Source organism: Pseudorca crassidens, chromosome 15 (assembly GCF_039906515.1).
Source record: "Pseudorca crassidens isolate mPseCra1 chromosome 15, mPseCra1.hap1, whole genome shotgun sequence".
NCBI classification, from domain to species: domain Eukaryota; kingdom Metazoa; phylum Chordata; class Mammalia; order Artiodactyla; family Delphinidae; genus Pseudorca; species Pseudorca crassidens.
Window position 1 is genome coordinate 47,874,857 of NC_090310.1, and position 27,634 is coordinate 47,902,490.

Consider the following 27,634-nt stretch of genomic DNA (forward strand, 5'->3'; position numbering starts at 1 on the left):
AAACCTAGTTTAGCACACAGTTGTCAAAGACTGAACATTTACTACCCTTTTTTTTTTAAACAACTTTATTGTGGGAAAGTAGAGCCTAGATACAAAAGTAAACACTATGTATGTATACAGTTTAAAGGAAAAGAATAAAATGAACACCTGTGCACCCAGCTTAAGAAAGAACATTACCAACATATGCGGTCGCCTGTGAGACTCCTCTCTTACACCCTCTTCCTTTCTCTATCGGAATAAACTATGAAACTGCATTCCATATTAATCATCCCCCTTTTCTATACAATAGTTTTACCACCTATGCATGTATCCCTAAACAGCCTATATTTAGTTTTGTTAATTTTGAAGTTTATAAAAGCATCCTCTGTGTATTCTTCTGTCAGTTGCTTTTTGCTGTTAACGTTCTGTTTTGAGAGTTATTCATAATCCATATGTGAAGACATGGTCCGTTAATTTTCACTGTTACATAGAATTCCATTATAGATATATCATAGTATATTTGTTCTATTGCCGGTTATTGTGGTGTTTTGCTATTATAAACAATGTCTTTGTGAATATTCTTGGACTTGTCACCTAGGTATATATTGAATTTCTTGGATATGTGTAGAATTTCTTGGTTGTACAGCATGCTCACAATTACCTTAACTAGGTCATGCCAAATTGTTTTCCCAGGTGCTTGTACCATTTACTCTAACCAGTAGTGTGAGTTCCCATAGCTCTTTATCCTCACCATTAATTTATATTGTCAGGTGATTTTTTGCCAATTGAGTATGTAAGTAATGGTATCTCATTATGGTTTCAATTTGTGTATTACTCTCAAATATTTGTTGAGTTCCTGCTCTGTGTGCCAGACTCTTCTCTGATAGCACTGAACAAAACAGACAAAGATCCAGGCCTTTGTGGGGTCTTACATTTTAGTGTGTATACATTGGGGGAGAGGGGATGAAGGGAATTGGTAAACAAATAAATAGGTAAAATAATCAGATGATGATTAAGGGCTATAGAAACAAAAGGATAAAACCTAGATGGGGAACAGGAAGTTCATGGGTGGGAGGGGGTAGCCATTTAAAAAGGACAGTAGGGGAAGGCTTCATTGAGAAAATGACATTTGTACAAAGAGCTAATGGGAAAGACATTGCACCCTGTGTGTTATCCTGGGAAAGAACATTTCAGGCAGAGGAAGCAATAAATGCAAAAAGCCCTGAGGGGAAAGCATTTCTGATTTGTTCAGGAATAATGAGGCAGAATGAGCCAGGGAGTGGACAGTAATAGAAGGTGAGGGCAGAGAGGTGCCCAAGTCACAAAGGGTTTTGTAGACCTCTGGATGGACTTTAACTTTTACTTGAAATGCAGTGGGAAATGGAAGTGATATGACCTAACTTACGTTTTTAAAGTATCGCTCAGGCATTTGCCTAATTACTAATGAAAAGAATATTTTTTTCCTGCTTTCTTATTTGTGAAATACCTGTTCATGTCTTTTGACCATTTTTTATGTAGTGTTCTTTGTCTGTGTTTTAGTGATTCATAGGAGTTCTTCCTCTGTTTGGAGTTCTTCCTATATTTTGGGCTTGTTTTTTATCAGCCATATATTTTGCACATAGCTTTTCCTAGTTTGTGACTTTCCTTTTTACTCTCTTCAGAGTGTCTTTTGAAGAACAAAAATGGTATAGTCAAGTTTATTAAACTTGTCCTTTTATTCTTATGTACCTCTGGTTCACATAAGTGTATTCATTATAATCTCTGGATTAAGACACTCTTTCATCATTGGTCCAGCATGACCTTCTTTTATTTATTTATTTTTAGTAAAAAGTAAACCCACTATAAAAGCTAGAATTGTGCAACAACTTAAATTTATCCATCTGATCTCTCCTGCTTCCCCATAACTAAGAATAACCATCATCCAGATTTCAGTATTCACTCCTTTGCTTTCCGTTGTGTATATTTTCATCTAATTTATAAGTATTTCTGAAAAGTCTGGATGCACAAAAAGGAATGAAGTACTGATATATGCTATAAAGTGGATGAACCGTGAAAATATTATGCTAAGTGAAAGAAGCCAGTCACAAAATGCCACATATTTTATATGAAATATGCAGAACAGACAATAGAGACAAGAAATAGATTAGTGGTTGGAGGGTGGAGGGTGGGGGGGTGTCAGAGTGTCCTGCAGGGGAGAGAGATAGGGTTTCTTTTTGAGAAGAAGAAAATGTTCTAAAATTGACTCTGGTGATGGTTGCATATATCTGTGAATGTACTAAAAAACATTGAATTTTATTCTTTAAATGGGTGAATTATATGGTATATGAACTATATCTCATTAAAGCTCGTAACTTTGTTAACATTGATGGGAGATGGGTTTGTATCATTTGGGACTGATTTTTGACTTTTAAGTCCTTGATTCATCAGGAGTTGATTTTTATTTTTTTTTGGTATGATATAAGGTGGGAATCCAATTTCAACTTCTTGTACATGGCAGATGTTTTTTATCCTCTTCCATTTATTGAATAATCTCTCCTTTCTCCCAGTAATCAGACATGTCACCTCTGTCAGGTACCAATATTTCAAAACTGTGTGGATCTATTGGTCGGTTCTCTGTTTTATTGGTCAGTAAGTTACTCTGCCTAACCCTGGACCTGTAACACACTTCCTAGAACTGGATAAAGAGCACTAATGACCCACACACCCACCCCCTCCCTTAGGCCAGTTGGTGTGAGCGCTCTGTGAAGAAACCAAACGCTGCTGCCACCACCACCAGCAGCACCAACAAACACTTGAAGCTGCTGCCTTGTGCAGTATCTTCAGGGGAGAGCCAGGCTTCAGTTAGAGCAAGAAGATGAAGAAAATGTTGAGATAAAATAATTGAGTTTTTACTGATGATGTACTGTGAATTCCAGGGAATTCAGTGGTAGAGAATTGAAGGGGGTGGGAGATAGTGACAGAGAGAGTAGATGTATAGTTAACTTCTGAGGATTAGAACATGGAAGATTAGGGGGAACCTGATGATTAGGAGCTTTTGGTGGTGACTAAGATGAATAAGGGATAAAAGTCACAGAGAGATTATTCCTGCTGGGTTCAAGATTTTGGTGGTGAGGCTGAATGCTGAGGATTAGGGAGGGAAGGGTATCTGCTGTTGCCATGGATGCACCGAGCTGGTCACCTCTTGATCCTTTTCTGGGGAGGGGCAAATTTACTGTGAACTCAGGGCTTCCCCTTGAGCCCTATTGATGTGAGTTTACAGGTAAGGAAGCCTGTGTAACTAAAGAATACACTTCCCTAATTCCAGGGCCCAGGGGCCCACTTCTGAACCCTGTCAGGAAAGGGTTGGCCTTATTCCACAGTGCTGTCTTTTATCCCTGGCTTTTAAAATACTTCAGTGTTCTAGAGTTTCACTATGATATATGTAGGTAATTTTTTGCTTGGTACCTTTATTCTTGCTTAGAATTAATTGGATACCCAGAATCCTGAAGATTAGTAACTTTCCATTCATTTTAAAATTCTGAGAACTTCTCATCCATTTTCTCTTAAAATATTACCTTTTCCTCATCTTCTCTATTTTCTCCTTCTGGGAATCCCACTTGATATGTGTGGTGCCTTCTCATTCTGTATCTAACTCATAGTTTCCATACCTTTGAATCTGTGCAGCATGCTGGGTAATTTCTTCAGTTCTGTCTTTCAGTTCATTAATCTTTTCTTTACCTCTGCTGTGTAACTTGGTTGACTTTATAATTTCAGTTATGTTTTTCATTTCTGGAACTTTTTTTTCTTCCCCAAATCTGTCTTATACCTTTGATAATCTTTTAATTTCTTTTGTTTTTTTAAATGTGCTGATTTTATATTCTGTTTCTGTTAATTCCAAAATCTATAGTCCTTATAGGTCTGACTTATTTGGTTTTCAGCTTACTCTGGTTCATATTGAATTTTGATTGTGATCTAATTGTTCTTGGATCTTTCTTTACCTATGGGAATTCTCAGAGGCCTGAGTCAAAAAAATACTTCTTTTAGAGAGTACTTGCCAGGTACCTAAGGGCACTTCCAATCCTGGACCTATTGAAACCAAATTTTTGGATTAGGGTGTTTGGGGCCACACAAATAGTGTGAATTCTAGCCACAAACTCATGGATTTGTGGACTTGTGGTTATAAATTCTCTGGGGGGAAAATGTGTTTTTACTTCCCTTGTTCTGCCCATGGCCAAAGCCCAAACAGGCATGTATCCCTTCTAAATTGTTGGAGGAGGAGCAGCATCTACTAAAGGATCCTGGCTTCATGGTAGTGGTCTCTGGGACCTGCCATCATGATCGGGCTCCAAACTTTGCCTCCTGCCTCCTTGGCTAACAGCCCATTAAAACCCAAGATCCATGCTATACCAGAGCAGATTAGTGCATGTCCCCAACGAAAATTCCCTACTTCTGAGCTAGTATAACATTTCTGTTTGAGCTTTCTTATTTTGACTAAATTCCAAAAAATTGCCTTCATTTCCTTACGTCTTACCCATTCATTAAAGTTTTCATTTTTCTGCCTTGTCTATAAACATTATGTATAAAAAATAACAATAGATCTTCTTTGCCACAAATTAAAGAGCAGAATAGTTTCATCAGACTTGGCCAGAATTTTACTTTAGTATTAAGGACAGCTTGCTATTACGTACATTATGATCACAAACTACTTGAAAGGCAAAGAAAACATACAAATAAAGTACAGACAAATACAGGAAACAATAACTCCCTAATGAAGCCCAAATGTCTTGTATTTGAAGTCAGCTTTTTAAGAACATTTGATTCTAAGAAGCAGGGACAGGTTGATTCACAGTAAGATGAATATACTTGCAAATGGAAGACATCATTCTACAGGAGAGTAAAAGAAGATTCAGAAGAGGTTAGAGAATGATAAGCTCAAATTCAAGGCGAATACAAAACAGTTGCTACCCACTGAAACAGCTTTTAGACAAAGAACAACAACAAAAAGCATTAACATTTCTTCATTTAGTACATACTTTGAGAGTGTCTCCTATGAATACCTCATTGACTGTTTTAGGAGAAAGAGAATTAAATGCTATATGAGAAGCCATTCCCAGTCTAAGTAGCTTACCTATACTACCCTTTTATCCTTATTATATTTATTATAACTGTCTGTATTGTTTCCATATAGTAGATATAACGGTATTCTAACAATATTAAGTGCATACAAGGAGCATTTGTTGGCTCTGAATTTTGCTATTTACTGTTATTCCCAAGGCTAGTTGTTATTTTACTTTTTAATTTCATGAACTGTTGCTCCCTGTCTGTAAGGTTGGGAACAAATTTGACTCATGTATCCTTTCAGTTGCACTTCATTCATTCAGCAGACATTTATTCAGCATGTGCTGTGTACTTGGCCCTCCACTAGCCATAGGGTTACCTTTGTGGGGGGAAAAAAGCAAGCCGTGGCCTCTACTGTCATGGAGTCTGCAACCTAGTAAGGGTGAGAACCATTAATAATAGTTAAAAAAAAATAATCACACAAACATAAAATTGCAGCTGTGATAAATAGTGCAGAATAAAAGAATATGGTACTGTAAGAGTTTAGGAGAGAGGGATTTACAGAAGTTCAAATTATGAACCAAAGTCTGAACAATGTTCTAAACAAATCTTGAACCAAGTTCGAAACACTTAAAATCTTCATCTTTAAAAACTACAAAGATTGATAGTTTTGCTATCTGATATGCTTTAAGGATAAGTAAATGTCTCCTTCCCTCTCCCCACACCATTGGGGAAAACTGACTAGTTTGAAAGGGTGCCTTTGATGTCAGTGTTCCTCAGGGCATGGTTACACACAGAGTGAATTCCAAGTTGGGAGTTCAGTTGGCGATGGTAGTTAGTTACATTTTAAAGGGTACTTTTGGGATTGCGTGTTAACATGGTCTCATTTAAACATACAACATACATAAATAAAGACTGAGCCGTAAGTGTTCGTAAGTATTCTCAATGGATCCTAAGTTCTCACATACATAAAAAAGTGCCAGTTTCAGCCTATATCAGAAATCTTAAAACATGTATTTTGTTTTTATAAACAAAACCAGCCATAGTACCTAGTTGAGTTATTTTAAGTTATTCATGTCCTGTCCCTTGAAGACGTTTCAAAATTTCAAATGAGCAAGTTCAGAAGAAATGTATATTCTTACTTTAGTGGATTTTGAAAGAATTTTTGTGTGTATGCAAACTGCCAAAATAAGTCTGAATGAATTGCGCTTAAGTTATTATTGTTATAATTCAGTCATCTGTGCTCATGGTTGGTTTAAAAGAATTTTTCACCCCTTATTTGTAGGGTTATTGATGTTATTTTTAACTAATTCAGCAGTCCTTGCCTATATGCTTAAATTTTTAAAAAACAAACGCACAAAACTAGACATTTATAATGAAGTTGTTTTTTAGTCACGTAGTGGCTGCTCTCAAATGAAGCTAAAAGTGTCTTAAGAATGTTCTTGTGCATATGCCAGGAAGCTTCTGGAATGGGCATATTTTTAAGAATTTAGAACATAAACAGCTGTGATCCGTGGCAGGAGATTTAAATGACCTCATGATGACAGCAAGAACAAAGCATTTTTAAGTTATCATGGTGGTGTGTTAATTCATTGCAATGTGTTTGTCATTCTACTATTTTGGTGTATTAAGTGAGAGCCAGGCAAAAAATTACAGACTGTATTTAACTGAAGATACTATTTCTTTATTGTTGTAAACAAACTAAATACCAGAAAAATATTTCCCAAGAAGGATATTTCATGAATTATTTAGAGCCATAGGTCCTAAAAAAAAAAAAAAAAAATGTATGAACCACTTTGGGATAAAGGCCATTTATTTAGATCCTAAAGTTTTGATTCATTTTCTGTTGGAGAGACTATGTTCCAAACATGAAAGATCAAACAGTTGGCTTGAAATAAGAATTCCTCCTTCAAGACAGATCAATTAAGTGCTTATTAAGTACTTACTATGTGTCTGGCACTATGCTAAATATTATGCAATACAAAAGAAGGTGACTTCAGCTGCCTTTGTTCTAGTTGGAAAAAAAGGCATACTCAGTTGAAACTTCTAAACTAAAAAAAGACATTATTATAATCAAGTACCAAACAAAAATAAAACATAATTTATGTGATACAAATAATGAAGTAGCCCTTCTCTTCAGAAATGACTTCTAATGCTTAAAGAACAAGAAAGGGAGAATTGTTTCCAATCACCTGTCCTGAAACAGATCTATATCACCTTTTGGTTCCCTCAGAAACAACCTATGGTATCTTGAACTAATGGTGGCTGAAGTTTGATTCAGTATCTTTTTCCTACTGTAACTGAGCATGACCCTATGGGGCCTTCCTAAGACAGACCCCTCCCCCATGTCCTCTGCTTTAGCTCCTCTCTGAAGTACGCAGATAACAGTATATAATGCACATTTCCTGAGTTGTTTTACAGATGTTAAAACCCCCACCAAATGGAAGAAATTAACTATTTGATGACCATGAGCACATAGCCCCCAGACCTACTGGTGCCTAAGGATTGATAATGTTAATGCCTATGACAGGACCCCGTTACCTCACCATCAACCAATCAGAGAATTGTACACGAGCTGATCACATACCCTGGGATTCCTCTCGCTCACCTTGCCTTTAAAAATGCTTTGCTGAAACCCATTGGGGAGTTCAGGCTTTTTGAGCATTAGCTACCCTGGACTCCTTGTTTGGCACCTGCAATAAATGCTGCACCTTCCTTCACAAAAAAATGAAGGAAGGGAAGGGAAGGGGAAGGGAGGAAAAAGGGAAGGAAAGAAATGACTTCTAATCATTGTCTAGGACAGTGGTTCTCAACTAGGGGTGATTTTGCTCCCTAGAGGACATTTGGCAATTCTGGAGAGATTTTTTTATTTTCATAACTGGGGGCTACTGGCAGCTAGTGTGGAGAGGCCAGATATATTGCTTAACATTCTGTAATGCACAGTCCTTCACAACAAAGAATTATCTGGTCCAAAATGACAGTTGTACTGAAATGAGAAACCCTGGTGTAGAACCTACAAATGTCAGTGATAAGTTTTGAAATAGTGGGAAATGGACTCCCGTCTTCTCCTAGACCTCTGTTGCCCTGGTAATGCTGTTTGCCTGAGGCCATTTGGATCCTTACATAGAAATGAGCATTGAGGATTTATAAACTTTTGAACATTGTATGCAAGTTTTTCCAGTACAGTGTTTGAGAGAGAGATTCCATAGGTTTTTGTTTTACATTTTATTATTATTACTTTTTAAATTATTTATTTATTTATTTGGCTGCACTGGGTCTTAGCTGCAGCATGCGGGATCTAGTTCCCTGACCAGGGATCAAACCCTGGCCCCCCGCATTGGGAGCGTGGGGTCTTAACCACTGGACCACCAGGGAAGTCCCAGAGATTCCATAGTTTTTATCAAATTCTGAAGGTATCCATATTCCCCAAAAATGTCAAGACCCAGTCACGTGTGGAGTAGTTCATAGAGATTGAGACACATTAAACTAATGTTCTAGTCACCTAAAAGAAACAGTAACACCTTTCTTAGCATCATGCCGAGATAGAAGTAGAGTTTAAGTTTCAAGGATTAAAATTAACCAGAGAATACATTTTGGCGGGGGGAAAAAACACTCTAAATATATTACTTAATTTAGTATTTTGGAGTAATAAAATCTTTCTTAATGTATGAGGAAATTAGAATACCTTAAGGATTATTATTTAAACATCATATTTAATAACACAATACTGTGCATTTAGAATTTGAGACTGGACTGTGTGCTGACCCAGAGGCATAATATATAAATTGTTTTATTTTGCTGTTCGAACTCAACTTGTTTTGTCAGGATTTGCTTCTTTCTCCCAAATGAGGATCCAAGTTTACATTTCCTAAGGTGCTGTGTATCTGTTGATTCAGTCAGAGATCTGGACATGTTTTATACAGTTCACATTTCTCCTGAAAACTGTTTAGTAAAGTGATTGTGTTTTTCTTATAAGAAACGTTTTTGAATTGAGAGTTGTGTTTCTGATTTGGCATCCCGTAAATCAGAGAGTATCCCATAAATCAGGCATACCAGCAGTACGTCATGAAAACAAATCTACATAACCTTGAGTATGCATATACCTTAATACTTTTCTAACTTACAGAAATTTAGAGATTAAGTCTTGGCTTAAGAGCCAAAGAGGGGACCTTATAGATCATCTGTTCCAGCTGTTTCTGCTATTCTTTGGGGCTCAGGACCCAAAGCACCACTTTTAGCTGTTTTGTGTATTTGGACTTCTACCAAATATTTTCTTTTAGGAGAAAAAAGGTGTATGCGGGAGGAGGGATTTGCATGCTTCTGATCCAGACTAACCTCATTTTGCAGATAAGGAACCTGAGGCCCAAAACTTTAGATTTTATTCGTGGGCTATACGTTTCTTTATTTTATATCAAACCAGCATTTCACATGTATCTGGTAATAGTATAGAGGACAGTTAGGAGTTAAAATTGTAGCTGTATGGCTTCCTAGTTGTGTGTTCTTAGGCAAGTTGCTGAACGTTCTCAGTCTCAGTATACTCATCTGGGGAAAGGGGAATTATTATATCCTTAGGATGGTTTTCACTTTCTTAGAATTTAGAATGTATCTGGAAAGATAATCTGGGTTGACCTTGTCTCTAGATTCATTCCATTAATTTTTTAATGGATTTTGTGTCCTCTAAATGTTAAAACTCCCTCTCCCCAAACCCAACCATGACCTCCCCAAAACACTACAAAGTAAAACAAACATCTGTATTATCAAAGGGGATAACACAGTGGTCACGTTTCCTTTACTTTGACAGTAATGAGGTCTTCATGAACTGAAAGATGAGCCTTGGGACCTTTTCTTTCTTCTCACCCCACTCTAGTTGTTTCATAAGCCACCTAGACACATGAATCAGGAACTGCAGAATATAATGAACAAGGACCTTGAGAGATAACTACAAGATAGAATAACATCATTGAAAGAACTTAAACATACAAGGTGGAATCTGAACTTGATACTCCTTTTGATCTTAAAGATGTGGATTCACAGAGTGAGTTCTTGAGGAGAAATTACAGGAATTCTTTCTTCCTGGGGCATTTCAACAGGGATTGCCTTACTAATCAATTTTTGTTAGTCACTTGTAATTTCCAGGGAATACAGTCTTTTACTTGGGCAAAGAAGCAAGTAGAAATAATTATGTTAAAGACCACTTACCTTTTGTTACCCAAGATTAATTAGTAGTCATATCCTGAGAAGATTTTGTTCCAGAATTTTTCTTAGTGTCTCAAGCAATTCAATTAAGTACAGAGAAATGAATTTTGAGCTTAAATAAAGGAGTTTTCTTTAGTAGCTTGACCATATATTTATTTGCTGAGTTGGTTTGTTCATTTCAGTTTGGTTAGGTTTATTGTCATTTGTTGTTGGGAAATAGCTTTGATATAGATTGATACTACATTACTCTGTAACATTGTAGTGTTGCATTTTATCTTGTTACTCAGTAAATACATGTAAATTACCCTTTTTGGTAAATTGCATTTTTCAGTGAATGAAGCTTTTAAACTAACTTATCTGTGTTTTCTTTTAGGCCTTAAAGAAAGTGCAGAAGAGATGGTCAAAAACAAATTGGAAGGAAAGGATAAACTGACCCCATGGGAACAATTTTTAGAGAAGAAGAAAGAGAAAAAAAGACTGAAAAAGAAACAAAAGGTATCAGTGATAATCATGACTGAATAATTCCGAATAATTATTGAGCAACCACTAAGTATCAGAAGGTACCAGGTGCTTGGCATCTAGTATCTCATAATGTGACCACTCACTGTGGTGGGTGAAGTGTTTTCTGCAAGGCTGCATAATGATACACGAAGCCTGTATCATTTAACCTAACTGCCTTGCTCTAATATTTTACATTTATGTGCTACCTAAATAAATGCATAGTTTAGTCGATTTCTAGATGTAAGACAGTTTGATTCTATTCTGTGTTTTTGAGGAAGAGAGGTACATACAGACATTTTTACTTGAGGATGTATACATAGAGAAATTTTCAACATGAATGAAATTTTTTCTTTGTATTTCCGTTTCTCAAGCTGCGTTTTTCACTTTTCAGTATTATTTTATTGTATAGATCTTTTAACATCATATTGTCATTAGATTCCTTTATCAGGGATACTTTCTCTGTGCTAAATATGTTGTCTGTGAAAAATCTGATTTGACTCCTATCATTCAGGGATAACATCTTTCCAGAGTTAGAGTCCTTAGTAATAGCAGAGACCACTTAGGGTTTTTGCCAATAAGAGTACTCTATCTTGTCAACGAAATGCAGCATTCTAGCAATGCATTTATTGTCTTAAGATGGTATCACTAATCACAGAATTTTACAACTTTTAGGAATCTTAAATGATTAGTTTTAGTCCAACCCTGACGTTTTATAGTTGTAGAAAATTAAGTGATTCGTCTGAGGATACACAGCTTGTTAATGGCCAAGCTGAGACCAGAAACCAGATCTCTTGCTCCAGTGCTCTTGCTACTGTATTGTGTTGTTTCTCTCCGTATGATGTAAGCTTGTGCTTTTGGTACAACAGCTGCAATATTGAAAGAGGGCTACAAAATTGAATGATGCAATGGAGTGAGTTTTGAATTCCTGTTATACTCAGTGTTTTTGGAAATGGATAGTAAAATGAGGAAATGAGGTAAGAGCCCTGCCCCCATTGATATGCTGCCTCTCTCAGGCAGTAAAATGTCTTTTAAGTGGAATAATTCCACAAGTTATTAAGCCATCAGTTTATTGGAAGACTTACAAATGAGTCTTTATGGGGTCAACAAAGTAGTCATTCTTTTCTGAGATCTTTAGCAGCTATTGTCTTTGATTTTCATTTGGTGCTTTGAGATTATCTTCTGCTTTAACGCTTTCCCTTCATTGGGCTTAGACTGGACTCATTTTATCAATAATATTAAAAATACATCAGTTGAGTGCCCAGTTTGTTCTAGACTCAGCTCTATACTGGACTTGGTGATTCCAGCAGATCTCTTCCACCTCCCCAGGTTCTTCACATATAGAAGAGTTTCAAGAATTCAAGTTAAAAATACTTTTTCCCCTTTTCCTCTTCGTGACTTGAATTTGATATTGAGAAATTATTACTAAAGAAATGAATATGTTTATACGCCATAGTTGGTATACTATAATTTAGATCTAAAAAACAGTTTAAAAAAATGTGAATAAATATGTGGTTAGCTATATAAGTATTTCATAATCTTTGTTAGAAACATCATATTACTGATGAATCGGTTATAATAGTTTGGTGAAAAAGTTCTTAGAAGCCCTTGTTCTTAAAAGGATAGTAATATCAAAATGAATATTCTTTAGAGCTTGGTGGGTCTTCTTCAGCATGTAGGATGATGTTTAGCAATGTGCATTCTAAATGTTTTTGTTGAAACGACTCACGTTTTAGATTCCTGGGGATAAACTCAATCTGGTTAGTCTGATCTCAGTTTGCATATGTTCTGTGTATTTTATAGACTTGATTTTTAAAATTTAAATATACTAATTTAGTAAACTGTTCAGATTTGATTAGGGAAAATGTAACCAACAGATGTGCTTAAAAATAGCACAAAAGTTTTCATGAGTGGATTATAGATAAAACAAGGTAATTGTTGAAGTTGGGTGATGAGAACGGTAAGTTCATTATCATTTTCTTTAAATAACCAGCAGATGAATTGCTTTAATGATTTAAAAGATAACCCACAATGCAGTACTTCAGGCTGTTGATAATCACTGCCATTTCTTAGTTTCGTGAGAGATGAGGCAGGCCACCTCTCTTCACTGATCACCCATCTCAAAGTATTCTTCTCCTTGAATGTCTGTATTTTATTTTTGTCTCTTTGGCACTTCCTATCTTGAATTACTATTACTATTACTATATATATGTCTGTTTATGTGTCTATAACTTCTTTTAATAGATTGTAAAATTTTTGAAGACAAAAACCATGTATCTGATAACTTTCATTTCTCTCAAAAGCCCTACATAGTTCCTGCATTTACTAAGTATTCCATAAGTATTTGTTGAACAAACAAAAGAGTTACTCAGGAGTTATTTTATAAACTGATCCATTTAAAAAACTTTTAATTTTAGATTGAACTGCTTGATTTAAAAGAAGTACGGTTTTTCTTGACGCTTGTATATTTTGGTCCTTATAATAAACTGTATGTATTTTTATATTCAACTTTAAGGCTCTTGCTGAAGAGGCCAGTGAAGATGAAGTTCCCTCTGATGTTGATATGAATGACCCATACTTTGCCGAAGAAGCTAAAAAAATAGGTAAGCCAGCCATATTTGTAGTTTTCACTTGGAATCTAAAGTCCGCCTGTGTGTGCCTATTCACACATACTCTTTTTCCTTCTGATAAACACTTTGTTTCACTAAAAAATAAAAAAAAATAAAATTCCTAGAATTTGTATAGCTCCCTAGTGGCTTATAAGCAAGTTTGTCCTATGGGATGTAACCATTGATCGGATTAGGAGGGGTCAGCATGCCCCCTGTACATACAAGAAATAATTTCATTATAGGAAACTTTGGGTAATATGATTAATTTAACAGTTTACTGGAGATGCCTTTCTGGGAAATATCCTTATAGACAGATTGACTATAAAAGGATGAGGAAAAAAAGGAAGTCATATTTTTGAGTGCTTTCACTGCTTTATTATAACACATCCATTCTACGTCTCTCTTTGCACAGACTATGAAGAATTGAAAGCATGGAATAAATTTGTTTATATATTTGTGGATATGTGTATGATTTTTTTTAATTTTTACATGATTTACATGTGTGAAACAGGGTTTCATTCATAGTATGAAAACTTGTCGGCTCAAATAGACAAAAGCATCTATGTTTCATTTTATCCCCTTTTCATTTATTCTGCTTCATTATGAGCTTCATTGTAGCTGAAAGCCAGCTTCCTCCCCTTTTTCCTTGAATCCCTAAACTATCAGGTATCTGATTTCCTATATCCAGGGAGCTTTGTTTCCATTGCGCATGCACCAGTCATTCTTTCCTGAATGCTTTCATTCTTACCTTTTTGGTATGTATAAATTGTGTGTGTGTATAAAAGTGTGTGGTAAGGTTCAGGCCATACTTGGACAAGTCAGTGCAGGACCACTGTAAGCATTTTCCATTTGTTCTCCTGCATTTTGCTTCCCCCTGCTCTGCATACCACACACATGAACCCCAAAGGCTTGTTGCTGGAGCAACTCCAAGCTGGCATTGTAAAGAGAAGGATTTTATGAAGTTTCCCTGCTTCTTGTCCCTTGTGACTAGTGGGCCAGAATAGTTCTCAGCAGGAAAGTCAAAATTGCTCAAAATTATTTCTTGGTTGTTATAGCCTTTTATCACTGACATTCTATTGATGAAAAGGAGATCAAGATGAATAAAGTCTATTATAGGATGTGAGATTCTTAGGAATTGGAAAGGGAAATGGAAACTTAGCATATTCTGCTTTTTATCATACCTGAGCAGTCATTTCTAGAAGATGATGGATTTTAGCCTTATCCTCCGATTTCAGGAAACCAAGTTTATAACAGAGAAATGCGAAGCATTATAGTTTCCTTGTTCTCATTCCAAAGTGCTTCATTTGGCATGTGAAATCTGGTCAAACTGCAGAACTCGGGGTAGGATTCAAAGAGTAAGTTAAATAGCTTAGTGGCTTGGGTAGCTTGTTTCTTGGAATCAGCACATTTAAATTGTGAATAGTTTTCCCTAAAGTTAGTATCCAAAGTTCCAAGGGAAAATGCAGATTACGTTTGCTTGCTTTCGATATACTTTTGATTTCAGCATACTTTCTAGGAATAATTATTTATATCTGGGCTTAAGGGCTTTAAGGAAAAAGAAAAACAAAAGAGTGAATTTTTTTTTTTTTTTTAGATAAAGTTAGGACTAAAAAATGGTATCTTGACATGTTTATTCATTCTATCAATAAACATTTTTGAGTGCCTACCAGGTGCCGAGCACTCTGCTAGGCTAGAGATACAGCACTAATAATAGAAGCTAAGTTACATCCTTTAAGTAGATTATAGTTTTAGGGAAGACATGCTAAACAGGTAAACAAATAAGAATATTATGCAAATATGATCACTGTTTTAAAGGAACTAATAAATAGGGTAATACAGAGCATATAACTGGGAGGAAGAAGGAGAGTAGCTTTCTTTATATAGGGTCGGCAAAGCAAGCTTCTCTGAGATGGTGACGTTTGAGCTGAGACCTGCAGAATGAGAAGGAGTCAGGCAGAGAGAGTTGGGGGAAGAGCATTGCAAATGAGAGGAAAATGGGTAGAACAGCTATGAGGTGAGAAAGAACTGGTGTCAGAGAAATGGAAAGATACCAGTGTGGCTGGAGCATGGTTAGAGGGGCAGTTTGGTATAAGGCCAGGCTGGGACACAGGATTGACCCTGCAGGGCCTTGTGTCACGGTGACAAATTTGGATTTTACTCTACTGACAGTGGGAAGCCGGTGAAGGGTCTTAAAGCAAGGATGTGAAGTGATGTGGTATGCATTTTAACATACTACTGTGGGTCCTGCAAAGAGAACAGATTGAAGAAAGGCATTGGTGAGAGCTAAGAGACCAGGCTTTTGTAGAGGTCTAGAGGTGATGGTTGGTCTAGACAGCACGACGGTAATGGAATTGGAAGGAGAAAAGTAAATGGGATTCTAGATATATTTTGGAGGTGGACTTGCCGATCTTTTTATTTGGATAAGGAAGGCATTTAGCATAACTCCTAGATTCCGACTTAGGAATCGGTAGCCTCTAAATAGTATTTCAAACCGTGGAACAAGGGGTAGAAAGCATTGGTAAGAGAGGGAGGTGCAGGTTTGGGCTCTGAAGTCAGGAGGCTGCGTAAGGTACTCTGTCCTCCTGGAGAAGGTACTACCTGGAAGGTAGGGGGAAAGTTTATGAAACAGAAGGAACCGCCATGAAATAGGAGGAAAAGCATTAGTGTTTGGAAGGGTGTATAGTTCAGCTCCATGGTTGAGCAGGACAGAGACATTTTAAGCCAGGATACCTTTGCCCTAGGCAATCCCAGAGCTAAACTTACACGCTCTTCAAAATATGGAGAAATTGAGTTCAGTTACTGATGCCAGACCTGGTGTTTGGCTCGGGTTAGGAGCCAATATGAGTACTAGAAATCTTTTCTAATTTTTCCTTTTAAGTTTTTACTCCCTACACTGTAAATTTGCTATAATTTTTCTATTTTTTTTTAAACTGCAAACTCAATATTAGATGAGAGCTTTGAAAATGTATTTCTAGAATGAGTTAAAAGTTTCTTGTAGAAATGAAGTATTGGAGAAATTTGCTTAGTGCTAATTGCATAAACTGTTTGATAAGATTTTGTTTTTGAAGAAGTAGGAGTGAAATAAAGTACATCACATGTTAAATATACCCTATTAGAATGTATCCTTTGTCTTGACAACTTTAGATATTTGATAAACCACCATGAAAATCTAATAATAAGGCACACATATTTGATTCATTCAGCCAGTATGCTGGGTGCTTACAGTATACTGCTCATGTGTAGTTTTACAGTTTACAAATGCTCTTATATGCATTCTGTCCTCTAATCCAAACTTTAGCCCACTTTATAGAGGAGTGAACTGAAAACGTGGTTGAATTGCACAAGGGCCAGTTGTAGATGATAGAACCTGAATCCTAATGGCTCCCTTTTACTTTTTGTAACTCTACAAGTGCGTTGTGTAAAGACCAAAGCCAGAGCCAGGAGCCATATGTATAAGAGCTGGACACAAGGACTTGCTAGCTTTCCAAGCAAAGCCAGAATGCCTCGGTCCAGAGGAAGATTATCTGATGATGGACAAGTGATCTTGGGTGCAGGAACTTGCTGCTAAAGAGTAAATTGCTAGGGGGCTTACCACTCCTGTCTGGTCAGTACGGAGAGCAGTCTGCCCTCCAGTGAACTCTCTTAACTGCTCTCTCACAAGAAGCTCTCAACACTCTGGAAGAACTTTTTTTTTTTTTTTTTGCTGTACGTGGGCCTCTCACTGTTGTGGCCTCCCCCGTTGTGGAGCACAGGCTCCGGACGCGCAGGCTCAGCGGCCATGGCTCACGGGCCCAGCCGCTCCGCGGCATGTGGGATCTTCCCGGACCGGGGCACAAACCCGTGTCCCCTGCATCGGCAGGCGGACTCTCAACCACTGCGCCACCAGGGAAGCCCTGGAAGAACTTCTTTATGGGAACAATTCTCTGACATTACAAGTAATGGAAAATGGAATTTCTTTTACAGATACTCCTTTTACAGATCAATTGTTTGCAGCACATCTTTTTCCATGGATGTATTGTTACCTTTTTTTGCTTAAAGGGATAGTGGCCTCAGTAAGGCTTGTTTAGTTTTGGGGTTTTTTTTTGCGGTACGCGGGCCTCTCACTGTTGTGGCCTCTCCCGTTGCGGAGCACAGGCTCCAGACACGCAGGCTCAGTGGCCATGGCTCACGGGCGCAGCCGCTCCGCGACATGTGGGATCTTCCCGGACCAGGGCACGAACCCGTGTCCCCTGCATCAGCAGGCGGACTCTCAACCACTGTGCCACCAGGGAAGCCCAGATTTTTTTTTCTTAACTGTAAAACCCCAACACCCAATTTCAAGTCTCTGTTAATATTCAGCTTATTAGAATCATCTATATGTCCTTTTGCCACAGTCCCAGGAGATGTGGACTCTTACTTGCCAAAAGATTCACTGAAAAATAAAGATAACGTTTCAGAACAGGGACTTTCATTTCCCTAGTACTCTTCACTAAATTAGGTCTGAAAGCTTTCCAAAGGGAAAATGCCTTTTTTTTTAAAATGCTTTTTTTAAAAAAATAAAGATATGCCCACCTAATATGATCTTGTTAACAGTGCAGAAAGGGTCTCTACACATTATTTATCTTCTGACTAAACAGTTCAATGTAGCACACAGTAAATTCTTCATGAGCAAAGAAATTTTCATCACACTAAAATTAGATATCATTTTTAGCCCTGACCATCTTGGAGATTTTTTTCCTCTCTTGCTGCAGTCTTCCTTTCAAGTTTATTTTTATGGCTTTTCACCAGGTTGTTATAAAATCCGGAACAGTTCATTGTGGGCTCTTTGAAATTATTTCCCACAGCTGTATGTGAAGATCTTTATCTCCTTTATGTATTAATCATATACAGCCTGATTTTTTTCCCCTGCCACAGAATGATCTTCTGCATATGTCACTTGTCCATTCACTTCAAAAGGAGCTATTGCCTTAAGAGAGCAGAGGTAAACTTAGGGTGTGGGAGTCAGACCCTAAGAAAGTGGACCCTTGCTGATATTTATATGTATAAATACGTGCACATACTTACAACAGAGAAAAGGTTATAATCTTAAAGCAGATACATCATTCCCTGAAAAACATTTGAGATAGGAGCACTATCTCACTTAGGGGAAGGGCTACATATAATGATATTTCTTCTTAAAAGTGCAGACAGACGCCTTGGTAGCAGTGAGGGGTGAACGAGGCCACACTTATGTGCAGGTGTGTTCTCTCAGCTAGGCAGGGCTGCCTTAGTGCAGCAGGGCTAGTGCACATGGAGCAGCTTCTAAAGCTTCTCTCTACTTCCTGTTATCCCCCATTAGCTGCGGTTGTTCAGCCATCATTATATGTTCTGTGAATTTTACTTTATTATTTTACAACAAAATGCATTTTAAATGGAAATGGCTCTTCCAGGGAGAATGACATTTGATAGCGAAGGGATGAAGTATGGGTGATTAACAGAGAGCCTGAGTTGGAGTGCTCGGGTTTGAATCATGGTTCCTTTACTTACTCACCTTGAGACAAATTGCTTAACCTCTCTGTGTTTCAGTTTCCTCACCCACAGTGTGAAGATTGTAATAAATAACAGAATCTACCTCATAGCATTGTTGTGAGGACTAAAGCAGTTCCTGTATAAAATGGAATAAAATAGCAGTACTTTCTGGTGCCTAGTAAGTGCTGTAGAAGCATTAATTGTTGTTAATACTTTAGAGACCATTGGTTTCTCTGCATTTGGAAGGAGAGAACTCAACTTATCCAAATAAGACAGTGTCCAGCAGCTCAGAGAAGGTTGAGATTGTGTAATAACATTCTAGAGTAACAGAACATGTCTTTGTGGATTCTGAACCTTCTTACTCTTCAGAGTAGTTCTTCATACTTTGACACCAATTCTCCCTGAACCCCTCCCAACAGACAAAAAAAGGAAGAAAAATCAAAGCATCTGCGTGATCACCAAGGAACCCAAGATACCTTATATATGTATAGTCAGACTATTATAACAGTGATAGCAAGCAGTTTATAGCACCATGTGCCAGACATTAAGCTCTTAACATTTTTTAGTGTATTTAGTCATCACAATAACCCTAGGAGGTAGGTGCAAGTATTATAATCCCCACTGTACAGATAAGGACACAAGCACAAACTGCTACAGCTAGAATGTAGTTGAGCCAGAATTTAAACCCAGGCCAGCTGCTCCCGAGTCAAGTGCCCTTAACTGCGTGTGTTACTGCCTCATCTAACACCTTGTGTTCTCCAGAAGTCCCTGAGTGCCTGAAAATATAGTCAGTTTTCTACTCAGGAGCCAGTTTTCCCATGAGTAATTTTGTTTAATAATAATAGAACCAGAAAGTTAAACAAAGATCAAATTTATCTTTAGAGAAAGAGAAAGGGTTTTGTTAAACTTTTACTTACAGGTAGTTATCGTCAAATTGTCATTATAGAGATGAATTTTTCATTTTGCTGATGAGTTTTAAGAGTTTATATATTAAAATTACCTGTGTTTTGTTTTTTTTCCCTTTGTGATTTCTCCTATTATTCTTACGCTAAGAAAACATTCCTTCTATTTAAGATCAGGTAGCTGTTCCCTTGTATTTTCTCACAGGGTTTTTTTTCCTAATGTTTAACTCTTTAATACATCTGCATTTTATTTTCCTGTAAATTATGCGATGCATCTATAGCTCAAATTTTTTTTGCAGAATAAAACAAATTGCCTAGCACCAGTTATTGAATAATCCTTTCTTTTTCCAGTGATGTATGATGCTACATTTTATTACATACTAAGCCAACTGTTCTATTTTTCTCATTATGTAGTACAGTGTTTTTGTTTTCACTTTGTAGTACAGTTCAGCACACTGTATTACATGTATATCAAATCTATCTTGTTAATCTTTGTAAAGATTTCCTTGAATAGAATTTTATTAAATGTATATATTTTGTCATGAGTGGATGTTGAATTTTATCAAGTACTTATTCTGTATCTGTTGAAATGATTTTTCTTTTTTAGCTGATGTATATATAATTATACATTACTTTCAGAAGAAATTCCTTCTTTGTAATATTTACTTATCCCCTCCAGACTATTATTATTCCATTCATACCCATAGTCATCTAAGTAATATTTTTTTACTTTCTTTAGTTTCTATATATTTATTGATAGATACCTTGCATTTTTGTTATAAACAAAATTTTTAAAATAAAATAGTATAAACAGATTGTTGCTGTGATAGTCTTATAATTTTTAACCCTCCTATGTTGGTTTGTTGTGCCAGGTATAAAAGAAAAGAAGAAATCAACAAAATCTGCAAAAGATGGCACATCTCCAGAGGAACAAGCTGAACTAGAAAGACAAAAGGTAAGACATGGTCATGGTTACATGCTTAGTGGATAATTGATATGTACAGTTCAAGTGGAGTTATCCATGTGTTTCCAGTATCCCTAATAAAAAAAAACAAACTTATTTTAGTTATGAATTTATAAATAAGAATTTCTGCAGCATAGTTTTTTTTGTTTTTGTTTTTGTTTTTTGCGGTACACAGGCCTCTCCCGTTGCGGAGCACAGGCTCCGGACGCGCAGGCTCAGTGGCCATGGCTTACGGGCCCAGCCACTCCGCGGCACGTGGGATCCTCCTGGAGGGGGGCACGAACCCGCATCCCCTGCGTCGGCAGGTGGACTCCCAACCACTGCACCACCAGGGAAGTCCCAAGCATAGTTTTTAAATGTCATCTTTTTACCAAATTTCTCCAACTAGTATCCAGCTAGTACAAAGTTAAAATTTACCTCAAACCCAAGGCATGTCCCTTTGTGATTAAGAGGAAAATATCTTATTATTAAAAACCCTTACTATAACTGAGACCAAAAAAAAAATTGTACTATAAAAACCTTAAAATAATAATGCCATAAGTTTTAATTCAATAATTTAATTCAAGTTTTAATTTGGTCTCACTATAACTGAGACAAAAAAAAATAGTACTATTAAAACCCTAAAATAATAATGCCATAAGTTTTAAACCCTGTAATACAGGGTTTGCTTTATGGCTTGTTCAATGCTCATTTCTCTCTTTTTATTATTGAAAATAACATAAATTTAGTGTACAAAATTAGTCTTTCTTGGAAGTGTAGTGAACTTTATGCTTCAGTGCCTCCAAAGATCCATGGCACAGAGTAATATGTATTTTTTCTGAGACAGGAATTGGAGTCAACAATGTTCACAAGACTGATGTTCATAGCACTGTCTAGAAGGGAGCCTGACTGGTCACCTAAACTCTGCATCTTAATGCATGTTTTACTGCATGTGCAGTAGTGTTCACAGAGTTAAGGAGCAAAAGAAAACCTTTCTTTTGTAGAAAATGGCTCTAAAAAGAAAGCCAACTGCGGGTACTGGTGGTGGAAGGGAGACATAATTAAAGCAGTCTAAAGTGGTAATGGAGGAAGATTCACAGGAATCTCATAGCACACTCTGTATTTTCTCTAGTGTACATGGTTGTTTACTTGATTCTTGAAGGTTTACATTTAATCCCATGGTCAGTAGAAAATACCTATTTAGTAGAAACAAGCATTATATTAGATTACAGAAGCAAATATTAAGATCCTGCCTTCATAGACATGTGTCAACATTGAAGAAGTAAAGGCCAAAAAAAAGCAAAAGAAAAAAGGAATTCCTTGTTCCTAAAGCATGTTTGGAAAGTCTAGTTTGTATCACAAAATACTACATGTTTGCTAGATTTAGTGTCTGCTTAAAAAGAACAAACTGAAAATGAGAAATTTTTATTTGGGGGACTTGAGGACTCTTATTTCTACAGCCTACTAACCAGTTACACTAGGTGAAATATGGTCTGGATTTTAGATAAAGCTTCCTGCTGTCAGTGATGTTGCTTCTAAAAATTATACCCATTACTGTACAGAGATCTCTGGGTTTCGTTTTGAGTTCTGGTAATCCACAATCAGTTTACGGATGACAAGTGTTATCCCAGAGCATTGGTGGCTCGGTTCTCCTTTCCTGGGGGGATATCTGTGCCCTATACTCCTGTTTAGGGAAAGAAAAGCACTGTTGTATATTTGAACTCTTTTTTCTCTCCACAGGCTGAAATGGCTTTGCTCGTGATGGATGAGGAGGAAGAGAGCAAGAAACACTTCAATTATAACAAGATTGTGGAGCACCAGAATCTGAGCAAAAAGAAGAAAAAACAGCTTATGAAGAAGAAGGAATTATTGGAGGATGACTTTGAGGTAACCAGGGACAATAGTCATTATCTTCTTAAAGCTGGTGTTATATCTAAAGTCAGCTCTGGAGATAAAAATCGAGCGTCTTAGGGCTTCCCTGGTGGCGCAGTGGTTGAGAGTCCGCCTGCCGATGCAGGGGACACGGGTTCGTGCCCTGGTCCAGGAAGATCCCACATGCCGCGGAGCGGCTGGGCCCGTGAGCCATGGCCACTGAGCCTGTGCATCCGGAGCCTGTGCTCCCCAACGGGAGAGGCCACAGCAGTGAGAGGCCTGCGTACCGCAAAAAAAAAAAAAAAAAAATTGAGCATGGAACCAAAGCTACCATCTTTCAGCCCAACACAGCCAGTTCATCCATGGGGTGTTTCTTTGGTTGAGCACCAGGTGATGTAGTTGGCTTCTATTTTGGTAGCCATGTTGCACCAAAATATGTAGCTTTTAGTGTTAGAATCACATGCACTGTGATGCTCACACTGGGAAAGTTCTGCATCATTAAGCCTGACTGAGAAACAGCAGGTTCACATCACATCGCGCCACACTCTGTGTGCAAAGGCCAGTGCAGTAGGCCATGCTTTTTTAATTGCTTTGTTTCTTGTTTCCATTGCTCCCTCTTTTCCCTCTTTTTGCTAAGTACATATTTCTAGTGACCACACAGTCCCCATGCATGAGTTTGAACCCTGTACAGAAAACCTACAACAGCTGTCAGGAACTATTTGATGACTTCCATCCATTAGCATGGAAGAATAGACCCAGAAGAAGATGGGAGAGATTTTGAAGTTGTTTAGAGAATTGAGAGGGGCGTACAGATAACTTCTAAGTAGCGTGGAGAGGGACTTTGAAACCACTGTGTAGCTCCGGTTTCTGTTAAGTCAGCTCCATGTGTGTGCTGTTCCACTGAACTTTTTGGTGAATTGATTTTCTTATGAAAAGTTAAAAACAAAGAATGATTTGTAGTCAGATCTTCTATTTTGAGAACTGTCTCCACACACTAATCATCATGCATAAAAACATTTTTCATGAGTGTCGTGGTGGTGGTGGTGGTATCACGTCTGTTGTCCTTACTATAACTAAGTAACTCTACAGTCCATCTCCGGGTGGACTCATTTTTCGCATGGGAATGATGGGTGGCAGTGAGTCATGCTCCCTTTCTGGCTGGTCACCCCTGTGCCTGGCAATACTTGAAGACCTGGCTGGAGTTAAGGGTACACTCTTAACATGTAGGACCACAGTGTTCTTGTAGAAAGATAAAGGATAAATTCGGGGCTTGTATCTGACCGGATCTTGGTCTCAGGGGTGCCATCTTTCCCATTTTAATCTTTAAATCTTTTGCTGTATGAATTGCCCTCAGTAGCTGCTCATTTTAGCACGAAGGTTGAAAAAAAGTTTAATGTACTCAGAATGCAATGACTGCACAAAACTCCAGCAGGAGATACCATTGGCTTAATTATCGGCTTAATTATCCCAGCCAGAAAGAGGTTTCACACTCTGGAGGAGCCTGCCTACTCCAGGGGTCATTCCCCTCCTCCAGACGCTCGGTCTAAGTGGCTGGTGTCGTTCCAGGCCATTGTATACATAGACTAGGAGAGTTCCCTTTCAAGGATATTGTCGTCGTGTGATGAAAAACAGTGTGCCCTGCACATTGCGGTTCAGGAATAAACCTTAAAACTCCCTTGAAGAGCTTCCCTGGTGGCGCTGTGGTTGAGAGTCTGCCTGCCGATGCAGGGGACACGGGTTCGTGCCCCGGTCCGGGAAGATCCCACATGCCGAGGAGCGGCTGGGCCTGTGAACCATGGCCGCTGAGCCTGCGCTCCGCAACAGGAGAGGGCACAACAGTGAGAGGCCCGCGTACCGCAAAAAAACAAACAAACAAACAAAAACTCCATTGAAGATCTGTGGGAGAACAGTTTTCTAATGAATCAATGCAAAATGCCCACGTTTGTATTTTATATAATCAACTCACTTACTTTCGAAATTTGGTCCCATTTCTGGGCCTTTTGGTTTGCTAATTTTATTTATTTATGTTTTCCTTTTGGATTTGCAGGTCAATGTTAAGGATGCACGGTTTCAGGCAATGTATACTTCCCACTTGTTCAATTTGGATCCTTCAGATCCTAATTTCAAGAAAACAAAAGCTATGGAAAAAATCCTTGAGGAGAAAGCCCGTCAGAGAGAACAAAAAGAACAAGAACTTACTCAGGCAATAAAGAAAAAAGAGAGTGAAATTCAGAAGGAATCACACAAGAGATCCATTGATCCTGCCTTGTCAATGTTGATTAAATCTGTCAAAAACAAAACAGAGCAGTTTCAAGCAAGAAAAAAGCAAAAAGTCAAATAGGTGTATGTTGTTTCTTTTTGGTTTGAGAATGTATAAAGTATACAGAAGTGATGGAAGGAATACTTATTGGGAATAGTGCTATACCTTTCAAGAATATGAATAAAAACTGACTGTTGTAAAATTTATTTTCTGTATATAACAGTTAGACCTAATTGTGTATGATTGATAGATTTGTACTGTGTATTTCCACAGATTAATCATAATTAATCCAGATTATAGGATGTATAAAATTTTTATATTTATTACTCTGCTAGCTTTTTTTAAAGACTGTTTATAATTCTATGTAAAAAATAGAGGAGTGACCAAGTCTTAAGTCTGAATAAGAGTTAGGAACAACTTGAAAATATGTATATGCAATACATTAATTTATCTGGAAGCAGGAGGCAGATTTAGATACTTGTTTAAATAATTTATATTTCTAGCCATAATGAATAGAAGCCAATAACTTTCTTTGTTGTTTGGTCATGTTTATTATAGTTTATTAATTTGTAAATAAAAATTTTTACTATTTTGTATAGCACTGAATTCATTTTATTCACCTCCAGTAAACTACTCTCTGGAAAAATATCTGAAAAACTAACTCTTTAAGAGGACAACTCCATGGAAAGGCAGTTCCAGGTCTGCATTGTTCATAATTATATTTGAAATGTTCGTGAGCTCTGCAATGATTTTTATGTTTGTAGTAACAGAAAATTCTGTCTGCCCTTCAGAGTTTTGGAATGCTTGGAAGGATGGGTATGCTGCTATAGAGTTTAAGGAATCTTAATTCTTTTTAAAATTAAATTAAAACACACCTTCAAAGCCTTAATACTCCTGGATTTCATCTGTTCTAGGTTTTGTAAACTATTAACTGACCACTTAGAAGAATTAGGTGTGCTGTATAAATAAATGAAAATAAAAACCAAAATAATCACTTGGAATGAATGATAAATATGGTAGCTTCTGAAAGGCAGTAGGCGTTTGGCCAGGTTTGTGGTTAATAGTAAACTTAACATTATTGGTACAAAAATTCAAGCCTGCCAACGTAGTATATTTTCAAGAATAAAAGGATGTAAGACTCAGAATGATATCAAGATAATAAGGGCATATGAACAGTCTATGGAAGGGGAAGGAAAAAAGAGGATATCTAAAATTGCTCATAATAACAGAAAAATGCAGAGTATCGTGTGGGGAATGGTGGTTTTTTTTTTTTTTAAACATCTTTATTGGAGTATAATTGCTTTACAATGGTGTGTTAGTTTCTGCTTTATAACAACGTGAATCAGTTATACATATGTTCCCATATCTCTTCCCTCTTGCGTGTTCTTATCATAAAGTGCTAATAACATTGTTAGATAATTCAGCCAAATAAAGCAGTAATTGTGTACTCATCACTAGAAGATCATGAATCTTAATATATTTTTGAATATAGTCTATAATTGTGTAATTATTCATATTTCATTTTCATGCAAGGAAAAAGACTTTAAACTTTAATCAGTGTGGGGATTACTCAGTTTGATTTTAAGATTCCTGCGAAACTTACTCTTGGTTTTTTAATTGGTTTGGTTTGGTTTGGATTTTCATTTTTGAGCCCTTTGTTGTTAAGTCACTGTATTTAATTGTAAATCTCATTTTACTAGTCAGGCACATGATTGATTATAGCAAATAAATTGAGCATATAAGCTTTGCACAGCCCTGGCTCCTTTTCTCAAGGAATTGATATTTTTTAAGTAGGAAAAAAAATGAGAATTGCATTATCAGGTACTGCATTAAATAAACATAATACACCAAGAATGTTAGGTTCTCAATAAATACAATAATTGCTGGTAGTAAAACTCAGGATAAAAATATGGCCACTGCCATAATTCAACAAACAATGTGAGGGTAGTTTGGGTGACTCTTAAGGTCACATTTATTTGGATTGTTTGTTGTTGTTGGTATTCTTGATACCAAAACCGGATGAAGACAGTACAAGTAAAGAAAACCTACAGACTGGTATTTATTGTTAATATATAGAAATGAGATTGCTTCTGGAGAATTAATGTCTCACAAACTTAGGCATAAAAAACCTCAACAAAATATTAACAAATTGAATCTGACAATGTATAAAAAGAATTATACACCATGGCCAAGGGGATTTAATTCCAGGTTTGCAAAACTGGTTCATCCACAACCAACGTAATCCACTGTATTAACATGCTAAAGAAGAAAAAGTATATGATCATATCAATTGATGAGAAAAAGTATTTGACAAAATCTAACATCCATTCATGATAAAAACAACTTTGGAATAGAGGGAAACTACTTAACTTGATAAAGAGCATGACAGAAACCCTACAATTAGCATACTTAGACTGAATGTTTGCCTAAGATTGAGAACAAGGCAAGGCTGTCTTTTAATCGTGTCTTATTTTCTGTATTCTGATCCTCTGACCACTGGGTGGGTCCTTGCTGTTCCTACAGAGACTGCCCCTCCCAGGGCTGGCCAGTTCCCAGAGTTAGTAAATAACTTGCACACAAGCATGCCTTTCGAATGCAAAGCAACAAATCCAGAGCCTGTACCTTCAGCCACCTTTATTGGGCTTTTCACACAGTGGGCCAGTATCCTCGTGCCCTACCCTAGAGCCCACTGAAATTCAAGCTAGCCAATCCTAAACTTTCTTACCCTGCCTCGCCCATCCCTTCCCAAAGAAACCACAATAAAGCCCCTTGCACACATTTTCCCCTGTTCTCTGCCTCCTCACCAACCCCAGTGTTTCCCTGTGTGACCCCCTTCCGTGGCATGCTAGGG

The 27,634-nt window shown here is 37.2% G+C and overlaps 1 protein-coding gene across 2 annotated transcripts in view; it reads left to right on the forward strand.

The window, feature by feature from the left end:
- Positions 1 to 25,381, forward strand: part of ESF1 (ESF1 nucleolar pre-rRNA processing protein homolog) — a 58,307-nt gene extending 32,926 nt beyond the window's left edge. For both annotated transcript variants that reach the window (XM_067707459.1, XM_067707460.1), the window contains exons 10-14: positions 10,586 to 10,707; positions 13,226 to 13,313; positions 20,581 to 20,663; positions 22,392 to 22,538; positions 24,571 to 25,381. In XM_067707459.1, the coding sequence (XP_067563560.1) occupies positions 10,586 to 10,707; positions 13,226 to 13,313; positions 20,581 to 20,663; positions 22,392 to 22,538; positions 24,571 to 24,864 (734 nt within the window). In that variant the 3' untranslated portion in view covers positions 24,865 to 25,381. The remainder of the gene's footprint in view (positions 1 to 10,585; positions 10,708 to 13,225; positions 13,314 to 20,580; positions 20,664 to 22,391; positions 22,539 to 24,570) is intronic.
- The last annotated feature ends 2,253 nt before the right edge of the window (positions 25,382 to 27,634 follow it).